The sequence below is a fragment of the Capsicum annuum genome, chromosome 2, assembly GCF_002878395.1.
Source record: "Capsicum annuum cultivar UCD-10X-F1 chromosome 2, UCD10Xv1.1, whole genome shotgun sequence".
Taxonomy (NCBI): Eukaryota; Viridiplantae; Streptophyta; class Magnoliopsida; order Solanales; family Solanaceae; genus Capsicum; species Capsicum annuum.
Window position 1 is genome coordinate 131,647,751 of NC_061112.1, and position 12,356 is coordinate 131,660,106.

The window sequence follows — 12,356 nt, forward strand, 5'->3', positions numbered from 1 at the left end:
CTATTTTTCTCTTTTCCATTTTCGGTGAAAGAACTTGAACAAGTCTTTATGGTTCCAACTATTCTAAAGGCGAGTTGAAAGCTGAATCAATTCTCCAGGCACTCATTTTTAACCTTTTAGCCATGTTAATTGTAACTTTGGCTTTAATCTCCCACCGTTTTCTAATTGGATAAAAGAAAACCACATACATGTAGGAAATTAAAGTTTTCTGAGGATTAGGATTTAAAAAACAAGGCATATATGCCTTATAGCATGTACAAAGTCTCATAAACATCTTTATCTTCGCGTCAAAGCTTCACATATGCTCCCTCCCCTTCTCTAGATGGATAAATTTATGTATTTGTTTGGTTTCAGTGAAAGGGCAATTCCACAAGTGGAAGTCTGTGGTTGCTGCAAAAAGGTTCAATACTTTGTCATGAACAAGTTATAGCATGATCCCTACATCAAGAAGTTACAAAAGACGAGCAAGAATAGGACGAGGTTGAAATTCGAGGTGCCAAAAGAAAACCTTAAAACCTTTTTATGTGTTTTTGTTTTCTTTTCCCTTTCAGAGATTATGTAAAATAACCACTTGATTGTAAGGGTTTCTTTATGTTTAATTTGATTAATCTTGACATCAAGATATTATTAAATTCAATCAAATAAAAAAAAATTAATTTCAAGATTAATCTCAACTCTACGTTGACGTTTATTTTTTCTGTGATCAATCATACAAAACACGACATTCCATTGTACAGAATTGTGTGAAACATGATGTTGGGACAAAAACAACTTACAAGGTTAGTTCTGTATCTGAAAATGGTAGCTCACTCATCCATGTCTGACATGCCCTTCATCATTAATCTTTGTTTGCATCCTCCACATTTTTCTTGTGAGCCTCAACAGCATCATCTGCCTCTGGCAACTGGAGTTTCAGTTTTGCAAAATCATTCACGAAATAAAATACTTCAAGTAGCATTTTATCAACCTCATTTCTCACCCTACAGTCCTTATACAAAGGATGCACTTCCACAATTATAAGGTACAAGCTAATGAGAAAGATGGAATCATAATTTGGATGCCTGTTAATATATTATAATGATCTCAGCTTACTGGTTAGGATTTTTCCTATCGAGAAAGATAGCCAGCAGTTTCAAACCAGGCAATGAATGAGTAATGTTGAACAGCTTTTCCTCCGAAACTTATGTTGTTTACCATATGATGAAAAATATATTGGTGATTCCTAGCAGTCCGCTGATTTCTTTTCCTCCACTTAAGCCTTGGACGCATAGTAGTACATGTGTTGGTGGAAGGTAGCATGTACCCAGTGGAATAATCTAGGTGCGTCAAGCTGGCCCAGACACCACTGTCTTTAGAAAAAATGCCGTGAACGTACCAAATAATGGTAATGTAATATACTAACCAGTTCAGCTACATAATCAGTTGGTCCTTTCACGTTGTGGCTCATAATTGTGAACTTCACCTCAGCTTACTCTTCCGATCCTTCGGTTTTTCATTTTTATCTGGATGCTCTGCAAGTTTGATTACTATGACATTGACTGAAGAAAATCTGAACAAAATACTTGCATGACACAATTACTCAGCTACAAATAACAATTACAACTCGAAAGAGAAGGACATGAATTAAGAGTGAAGAACATTACCAACATCTATCACCAGGGAGGACGCATGAAACAGTTTTTGATCCAGTTGTTTGAAACTAATGCACTGCAGTTGACAGCACCAACCATGTAAATATGTTAATGTATGCTAAATAAATATGTCAAAATATATTCTCAAAAGAGTTTCATGCCAGATTGACACAAAAAGAAAGAGGGGCTAGAAGGCGAGGTTGCCACAAACGGAACAGAGACATGGAATCATGGTTATTTTGGCTACCTTGAAACCTACTCGAGATATTCTCTATATAACCGAGAAATAACCTGGGTCCATGGAGTATGGTTCAAACCTTGGCATTTGTTGGACAATGGACCCGCCCTTCTACCCATCTACATTTAAATACTAGGCTTTTGTCTGTCGAGGATTCGAATTTCTTATGTGCACCTAATCCACATCATGTACTACGCTCTTACTACTAGACCAAGAACAAGAAGTACATGCAACCTTACTGATCAGTAGGGGATGTGTTTACAGATGGTCTGGGCAAACCAATCATCTTTTGATTGATTGTAAAAGAAGGAAGTTCACATACCCCAGAGGTATCAACTTCTAAATAATATGCAAACATCGACATAGCAGTATATATGCTTCACACTTTACAACTAACAAATGTAGAATATGGTAAGTTTATTGAGAAGATAGCACACCGTTCTTTTTATATTTTTACAGCAGAGTTAACACCTAATTGTAATTGTGCTTCCTGAAGGGGAATTAAAGGGTAAGCTTAATCATTGCAATTAAAATCAGTAGTTTTGCCGGATCTGAAAAAATGGGCACTGAAGTATACTATAGGGGACTTTTGATAGTTGGAAAGAGATGAATATTACGGACTATAGTTGACCTGAATGGCCGCAGATAAATTGACTTCTGAACCAAGGCCATAACAAACCTAACCAAAAATATCATCAAGATGAAATGTTAATCCCTCTATTGATAAAGGTATCCAGAGCATCAATCTCAAACACTGGCAGTTCACCACACTGCAACCCTTCAATAGTTCCAATTACCAGAAATCATTGCAAGAACATTCACCATCTGCAAAATGATGAAACCTGTATGCATCCCGTACGACAATGGCTCGATCTGCAACCTTCGACACACACTTTATCCAGTTGTGGCAGTCACTGCAGACGCGGAGATTCTTCATCACTCGTATGGGAATCATTTCAGGCAAGCTTAGAAGTCCAAAGGCAATAGCTAACTTTTCACTGTGGATATAAGCAGTTGGATCTTTTTGTCCCAACTCCAAATCACTCCAAAGACTATTATTGTCTTGGACATAACCAATCTTAACTACCCGTTTATTTAGTTCCTCCACAAAGTCATAGATATGATTTGCTAATGGATGGAGTCTATCTCCAACAAAAAATGCATGGATAGTGTTTTTAACTTCAATCCAGCTACGACCTGGCTCTTTCTTAACACCTCTATCTTTCATCAGTAGTCTTGTCTGGTTCCGAGAATCCCATCTTCCAAGAACTGCATATAGATTTGATAGTAAAACATAAGTTGCTGAGTCTTGAGGCTCCAATTCTAAGAGGCGGTGACCTGTCTCTTCGCCTATTTCAATGTTCTTGTGAACTATGCAAGCACTTAGGAGGGTCCTCCAAATCATAGCATCAGGTTCTATTGGCATAGTCTCCACAAACTTCATTGCACGCAGCAAATGGCCAGCTCGTCCTAAAATGTCTACAACAGATGCATAATGTTCTAGTTTTGGCATTAAACCATAATCTTTACTCATTGAATTGAAATAGCAAAGCCCCTTGTCCACTAAACCCACATGGCTACACGCTGATAAAACACCCAAATAGGTGACATGGTTTGGTTTCACACCAAGATGTCTCATCTCCTCAAACAGTTCTATAGCGTCATTGCCACGTCCATGTTGAGAATAACCTGTTATCATAGCATTCCACGACACATCATTTTTATTTTGCATTTCAAGAAACTCTTTCCTGGCATCTACAAGGCTTCCACACTTTGCATACAATGTGATCAGGACATTAGAAGCTTCTGTTTCGGCATTATAACCAGTCTTTATTATTCTAGCATGAATCTGCTTCCCCTGTTTAATATTAGTGGTATTAGCAGCGGCACTAACAGCAGACCCATATGTGAACATGTTAGCTTCCGCTCCGTCTCTGTGCAATCTAGAAAACACTTTCAATGCCTCTTCACAAAATCCACTTTGGGCAAAACCTGATACCAAGCCATTCCATGAAATAATATCTTTTGTATCAATTTTGTCAGATGCTTCATATGCATCTTGTATTCTGCCACATCTAGCATAAAGAAAAATCAACGCATTGCCTATTGAATGATCTAATGAGAAGCCTGACACCACTGACTGGGCATGGATTTGTCTCCCTTGATCAAGTGCTTGAATGCCAGCACATGCACTGACTGCACTTGCAAATCCTATGTTATCAGATTGAATACCATGGTCTTGCATTTTTCTAAAAAGTTTTAGAGCTTCAACAAAGAAGTCATGCTGAGCATAGCCAGCAATCATAGATGTCCAAGATACAACATCTTCCTCATTTAGACGCCAAAAAATTTTCTCCGCTGCATCCAATTTTTCATGCTTGGCATACATATCTATAAGCACACTACATACATAAACATTCTGCCAGAAACCAGTTTTTAAAACTTGACTATGTATTTGTTCTCCAAGATACAAAGCACCCACAGATGTACAGGTTCTCAATATACTGGGGTATGTGTATTGATTAGGATGTAACCCTTTAAACTGCATCTGTGAAAAGATTTTGAACGATTCATCCAAATCACCCATCTGCCCATAACCCACGAGCATCACATTCCAAAGGACAATGTTTTCCATCTGGCTTCCGAGGAAAAATTTATGGGCTGTTCCAATATCAGAGCACTTAACATAAAGGTCAAGTAAAGAACCTTCAATTATGCTATCTGAGCATAGACCGGCCTTTGTTGCATAAGAATGCAGTTGTCTTCCCTTCTGAATAGCTCCTAACGATGCACAAGCACCCAAGAGGCTTGCAATTGTAACACAGTCAGGTTTTAACGAACTTGACTGCATTTTCTCGAATAACCGCAGAGCCTTATCACTGAATCCTTTCAAAGAGAGACCAGAGATTAGGGAATTATAGGTAACTCCATCCTTCTGTGGCATTTCAACAAATACTTTTTCGGCCAATGTTAAGTATCCACAGCGAGAATACAACGTAACAAGGGCATTACTTACAAAAACATTAAATAAATATCCCCACCTATAGATACTAGCATGGAGCTGTTGCCCCAAATTAAATGCTTCTATCTTTGTTAATGCACTTATAACACTAGAGAAAACATATGGAGTCGGAATAACTCCAAATTTACGCATATCCTTATATAGTAGAATAGCATCTTCTTCTCGGTTGCTCTTACAAAAACCAGATAACATGGCAACCCAAGATGAACTATCCCTTACCACCATATCCTCAAAGACTTGCTTAGCAGAATCTACAAATCCATTTCTAGAATACAAATCAATCAAACGGTTAGAAACAATAAGCTGCAAGCCAAGACCATAGCGCAAAATCAAAGCATGAATCTGTTCAACACCCCGGAAACAAAATGCAACCTTGCAATCACCGCAGGCTTGCAGAACTCCAGAAAACGTGAACTCATCCGGATTAACTCCATCTCTAATCATTCGAGAAAACAAATTAAAAACTACATCATTTCTTTTCATCCGTGAAGAACCAGACAAAAATACATTCCAGCAAGACACATTTCTAATCCGACTTGGCAAATTATCAAATATTTTCAATGCACTAGATAAATCTCCAGCAGCAATATAAATATCAAGAAACCTAACACCAACACTACAGTCAACACCAAATCCCAATTTCAACAACTTCCCATGTAGTTTCTTTGCATCTAAAATTGACCCTTCACTCAAGCAACTATCTAGTAAACTTAGATAATACGTATAATCGAAATATCCATTATCTTTCGTTACTCGTGGATGACCAATGGATGAGTAATATTCATTTTCTTCATCATAACAACCATCAAGAACCAGTGAATTTATACTTGCACAACTAGTAAAAGTACAGTTGCTCAATCTAATTGGTTTTCGATATTGAAAATGCCAAATTTCCTGCAAATCAGAAAAGAAAAGCATAATATTTCGGAACAGAAAAAGTAGCTACAAAAAAAAACAACGCAAAGAAAGAATTTTTGTTTAAAGATTTTACCTTTCGAAGACAATCAGAATACTTGCAAAGGGAATGAATAATTTTCATCATCTACTTTGCTGTATTCTTTGCACAATTCCCTTATTAGTTGCTATAGTTGATTCACTGTTTCTTTTTTTTTTAATCTAAATTCGCTACACTTATCTCTGTCGAGATAGTGATAAAGTCTGCATAATTTCACAGGTAGTTGTTGTTGTTATTTTGCTGTACTGTGGGTTTCCACTAAATTCATCTTTTGTAAACCTAATTGAGCACCAATTTTGTTTTCTCCTCTTCTTTGAGGTATCTGAGTAATGTTTTAAACTAGTGTTTTTCCTCAACAATTTATAAAGATAGAACAATCTTTACTTCAAATCACAAATTTAAATTTTTTTAAAAAAATCAAGTTGCAAGTTAAAGCTCAAGCTTAACTATAGAGTCAAATGCCACGGCAGCACGAAATATAAATACATATAATATATTCTTTCTAAATGACGATCCGTTGCACTAAAATTAAAACTGCACCATGCGCATTAAAATATTAATATATCATAAAACTATTTAGACGGGTTTAGCCTGTAACAGCGTGACCTCTTAGTTACGCTATCAAAATAATTATCATCTTTGCTCATGAATTTTTTTTAAAATTTCTTTTCTCATGAGTTTCAACTAATTTTTTGAAACTGAATTAAAATAAATTAATTCAGAATATTAAAATTAAAATATTAAAAAATTATAAAAAAATATTTTAAATTATATTTTTTCTCATACCAATATTATAAAAAGAATCACATTAATCGAAATTTACTTTATTTAAACTCTTGAATAGGAAAGACAAAATGACCTTCTGGACCCCTGTACTATGTCGGTTATATAAGTTGGACACTTCTACTTACATGTTTGTCATCTAAACCCACTAAAAAGCAATTTTTTAAATCCTTTGTCGGTCTACTCAGCTATGCGTGTTGCACAATTGCGACCACGTCATTAATTATGTGTAAAATAATTTTCACGTATGAAATGACGTGTATAGAGTATAAATACTAAATTTTGACCTAAAATTTTGGTCATTTGAACTCTTCTTCTACGCCCTTCCTCTCTCTCATCCGAAACTCAAAAATTACCACCATTTTAGGTTAATTTAGGCCGATAGTTGTTGAACGTTCTTGCAATCCTTGTAAGTATTTAATATTTTGGTGTAGTTGTAGTCTGTGGTAGTTTATTTTGAAGCTTCTAGTCAATTTAATGGTTGTCCGTTCTACTGATTTTAGGGTTTTCGAGATTAAGAACTTTTTTCTTCAATTTTTTGTCTGATTTTGCTCTGTTTCGTCTGTAGTATTGTTGTAGGTAGTATTTTTAGTGATGATATGCCTTCAATGACATATATCGGGTTTTGATTAGAATTTAGGGTTTTGCCTTTTTCGTAAAATGAAAAACTGAGTCCAAAAAATTTGAGGCTTTTGATTTGTTTATTGTCTAATGCTTGTATTATGGCTATATATTGCAGTTTTATGTCTTCAATGACATTTTTTGTTATTTCAATTAAATTTTAGAATTTTTTTTGGTAAATTCAGAATTGAGTTCGAAAATTTTGGGGCTTTTGATTTTTTTGTTGTTTAATGCTCCTATTAAACGTGTGTATAGCAGTTTTATGCCTTCAATGGCATGTTTTGTTATTTAAATTACACTTTAGGACTTTTATGGTAAAATCAGAATTGATTTTTTATTCCTTTTGTTTTTTCTTTAAAAATTAGGATTTTGTGGATAATTGTCTAATGTATATGTTATCTTGTTATTTTATAAGTTTTCTAAATAAATTGATATAATTGTAACACTTCATTTCACCTATGAGGGTGTCTTTTTGTCAGAGCCTGATTTAAGGTATGCAAATGGAGTTCGTATTCCTGATAAAATTAAAGTAGATGTTGATGAGCTTCATGTTATGTTGTTTCATAACTTAGCAGCAGATTTTGATGTGGAAAAAATTGAAACCTTTTGGTGTAGAGTAAACAAAAAGGGTTATTATTACAAGTTAGAAAATGATGTTGATATTTTAAGCCTAATAAGTAGTTTAAAAAATGAAGATTTGGTTGATGTATATGTGGTTCACCAAATTAGTGAACCTATAGTTGTTAATGATGATGTTGCAGCCACTTCACCATTATTACTACTTAGTAATGGTGATGTGACGTCTCCTTTTGAACCTGATAGGGCTGATGTGTCTTCATCTCATCCATTGGATATAAATGAAGATGAATATATAAATGAAAATCAGTCTCCTAGGGCAGAAAAAGAAAAAACTAAGATTTCTTGTGAAGACTTAGGTGAAGGTCAATTTAATGATTTCTCCACATACTATCTCCAAACATCTGATTCTGAATTAGATTTTGATTTCACTGATTCTATTGATGATTCACTTTATGATGTTGATGAAAATATTGAAAAGTTGAATGATTTTGATGAAGAGTTGTCAAGCTAAAAAGGCTAACATTGGTAAATAAGCAAAAGAAAAGGCTGATAGGGTGAATCTAGATGAGATACCATCTGGACCAGTAGATATAGATGCTGGTTTTGAGGATACTTGTAAGAACAAAGGGGTTAGATATAAAGGTAAACTGGGTGGGGAATACCCTTATTTGATAGTTCAGATCCGAATAGTGACATTAGTGATGAAGAGGAAGGAGATCCTGTTGATGATGATGAAGTGGTAGATCCATTACCTAGAACTTCTTCTAGCAAGATCTACTTTGATAGAACTGCAAAGAAGGTATGTTTTCAATTGTATATGGGTTTTTTTGAATGTTATTGAGTTTATAGAGGCACTGCAGAGTTACTCTATTAAAAAGGTATGAACGTTAAGTCGAAACCTAATGAGAAGGAAAGAGTAAGGGGTAAGTATAAGCATAAGCGTTGTCCTTGGGTTATTCTTAAAAGTGTTGATAACACAGAATTTTTTACTGTGAAAACTTACTTTCCTGTACACAAGTGTTCTAAAAGGACAAGAAATAAGATGTGCAATCCTTTGTGGATTATTAAACATTACAGGAATAGGATTATGAGTGATCCATCAATAAAATTGCATCAGATTCAAGCACTTTTAAGAAAGGACTATGGGTTGTATGTTGGTAAAACAACCTGTAGAAAGACAAAAATCAGAATATTTAATGAAAATTTTGATGATTTTGTTAAAGAGTTTTCTAGGTTCTATGACTATACTAAATAGTTGAGGACCACCAATCCTGGTACCACTGTATCTATTAGGACATCCAAAAATGCAATTCCAAGAAAAGAGGTGTTTACGGGCATTTACATTTGTCTTGGGGCCTTAAAAAGTGGATGGAAAGAGGGCTGCAGAAGAATAATTGATTTAGATGGTACCTTTCTCAAGGGTGTATGTAAAGGTATCTTATTGTCTTGTATTTCCAAATATGGAAATAATCTAATGTACCCTATAGCATGGGCTGTGGTTGATAAAGAAACCAAGGACACATGGTCTTGGTTTCTTAGGTGCATCAGCCATGATTTGGAACTTGAAGAAAATAGGAGTGAAGGCTTGACAGTAATGTCTGATATGCAGAAGGTATGACTGTTCATATGTTCATATTTTTTAGTTTACTGCAGTGATGTCTTTAATGTTTAACTATTGTTTTACATGTTTTGATAGGGTCTTCATTTGATACTTACTAATCTACTGCCAAATGCTGAGCATAGATGGTGTGCTAGACATATATGGGCCAACTGAAAGCAGGTTTGGAGTGGTGAGGAAAGGAGAAAAAAATCTGGTAGGTTGCAAGGCCCCTATTTGAAGTGTACTTGCAAAAGAAACTTAATGAAATGAGTGAGTTGGGTGATGAAATTGTGGAAGATTTGCTCAAGTACAACAAAGAGACATAGTGTAGGGCTTTTTTTAAGGAACATAACAGGTGTGATGTGGTTGAGAACAACATGTGTGAGACTTTCAATAGTTGAATTTTAGCTGCTAGGTTGAAGACAATTATTACCATGTTGGAGGAAATAAGATGCAAAGTCATAGAAAGAATGAATCAAATAAGAGATTTTTTTGAAAAATGAATCAATGATGTATCACTCATGGCTATGAAAGTTCTTGCAGAGAATGGCGATATACAGCCAAGTGTGAGGTGAGGTTTAATGGTGATATGGACTTTGAGATTGGTGATCCACCTTATACACATGTTGTTAATGTGAAGAGAAAGTAATATAGTTATAGGTCATGGCAACTAAAAGGAATTCCTTGTACACATGCAATTGCTGCAATGCATTGCAGGGGATGGAATGTGGAGTTATTTGTTGATCACTAGTATCAAAGGGAAACATACCTGAAGACATATCATAAGTATATCAACCAATGACAAATATTAACATGTGGCCAAGAAGCACAAGACCATCAATTGAGCCACCTGAGATTACTCCCATGTCAGGAAGGCCAGGTAAAAATAGAAAGAAAACTAAGGATGAAGCTGCTAACAAGAAGTTTGAAAAGGCTACAAAAAAGGGAAGAAAAATGACATGTTCTGTATGCAAGTGTATTGGATACAACAAGAAAGGATGTCCAACTTTGGTAAGTAAAATCTTTTCTTATTGATGAATTTACTCTTTTTAATGTGTTTTTGACCTTTTCATATTTTTTTGTAGAAAAAAGATTTTAGTAGTAGTTGTGACAGTCAACCAAGTGTGCAAGCCAGCACTAATACTGCAGCTGCTGAGAGAGATGCAAATGTTTCAACAGCTGAAGAGATGCATGTAAATGCTAAATCAAGCAACAGAAGGCCTGCAGGAAGGCCTTCAAATGCTCACAGTGCACCAAGATGTTCAGGAAGACCTGCAAATGCTCATAGTGCACCAACAACTGCAGGAAGACCTGCAAATGCTGCATCAGTTGGTGGTGTGAGGCCTGCAGCTGCTGTGATGCCCACTACCGCTTCAGCAGTGAGTGCTACTGCTACACAATCTACAACTCAGCAGTCTACTAGTGGTGTTGTTCCCAAAAGAGAAAGATTAGTACAGCTTTGAGAGGTGGTGCAAATCTGGCATATAAAAGACCAAGGCAAAAGAAGCAGGTTTTGGTGTGCTGTTTGGACCAAGTGGCAGTGTGGTAGAGAGGGTAAGTTTCATATAATTTACTTTACATTTAACTAGTTTTAATTAGTGCATGAATAACTATCTTTTTTATTTTATAATTTGAAAATATTGAAAGAGTATTACATAGTCCAACACTTATTAGTTCAGTTCCAACCAATATTGACTTGGGTTTCAAACCAAATGGACTAAGGTAAAAAGGTGGAGCTGCAGTAACTCAAAGACAACTACAATAACAGAGTAACAAAAGATGAAAGGGAAAATCATCTCCAACCACTCAAGCCACATCAAGCACTCAAGCTAGCAAGAATCAGTCCACAATAAGCACTCAAGGAACACATTTAGTGTAATTCTCTTTCTGTATTGATCCCAAAGTGTTGTTAAGATAATTTTTTTATACTTCAGGTTCATTTCTCATTTCAGATGTTGTTAAGACAACTATTTTGATGTCAACTCTTGTTAAAATATTATATATTGCAGATTTCTATGTTGGTAATGGTGTTTATCATTAAATTTTAATTTCATTTCATTTTACATACCAACTACATGGATCAAGCCATCTTAAATAATACAACAGATGAAATCAGATGACAACAATAATGATAATAGTGATATCAATACTAATGCTAGGTCTTTCATGTCTTCCGTGCCTTCCATATCTTCCCAGTCCTTGTTGTCTTTGTTTTCTTCGATGTCTACCTTTATATTGTTCATTTTCACCGGTCCATCGAAAGAATCCACAACCAGTACCAACCTGATATTTTTGATAGCCCCAAAATATTCTACACGAATTGATTGGTGTTCTTGATATCTTAAGTTTCGCGTAAAGTCCACAATAACAAATTCGAACTGTCATGGTGTTGCAAAAAATGATAAAAAATTAACTTTCCAATATTACAAGCATAGCAGGAAAAAAGATTAAAGAATGAGAATTTGAAGAGAGAAAAAATGGAGAAGAAGGGTTGAAAAAAAGCTCAAATTGCTCTAACAATGATGTTGGAAGCAAATGAGGAAGAAGGACATTTATAATGGGTGTTGGAATTCTTTTTGACTATTGGACCCTTTATTTTATGGCTGACGCGTGGCTGGAGACTAATACACATACTCCTATGTGGTCCCAGCCACATAGAATACCACATTAGAAATTGTACTTAAAAAAATATTTTTTTAGTGGGTTCAAGGTTTAGATGATAAATATATAAGTAGAAATATCTAATCACATAAAATATCATATCAGAAATTATATTAAAAAAATGATTTTTTAGTAAGTTCAGAATTCAAATGACAAATATATAAGTAGAAATATAGAAATATCTAAGTTATAAAATCAATATTGTACAAGAATACAGAAAGGTCATTTTGGCGGGAAGGGAACTGAGTAAAAAGAGGAACAGAGGG

At 35.1% G+C, this 12,356-nt stretch overlaps 1 protein-coding gene across 13 annotated transcripts; it reads right to left on the reverse strand.

Annotated features, from left to right (window-relative positions):
- Nucleotides 1–194: 194 nt before the first annotated feature.
- On the reverse strand, nt 195–6,256 carry LOC107859483 (pentatricopeptide repeat-containing protein At4g13650). 13 transcript variants are annotated; one of them, XM_047407011.1, is made up of 7 exons: nt 5,883–6,255; nt 2,667–5,785; nt 2,501–2,548; nt 1,644–1,707; nt 1,403–1,511; nt 777–904; nt 195–390 (listed from the first exon to the last, which is right to left on the reverse strand). In XM_047407011.1, exons 1-4 carry the CDS (start codon nt 5,931–5,933, stop codon nt 1,653–1,655), a joined length of 3,273 nt encoding a protein of 1,090 aa, XP_047262967.1. In that variant the 5' UTR covers nt 5,934–6,255; the 3' UTR covers nt 195–390; nt 777–904; nt 1,403–1,511; nt 1,644–1,652. The 13 variants fall into 13 exon arrangements, with proteins under 13 accessions (XP_047262967.1, XP_047262962.1, XP_047262963.1 ...); XM_047407006.1 differs by having other exon boundaries at nt 777–1,330; XM_047407007.1 differs by having other exon boundaries at nt 777–1,549; nt 5,883–6,256.
- Nucleotides 6,257–12,356: the final 6,100 nt, after the last annotated feature.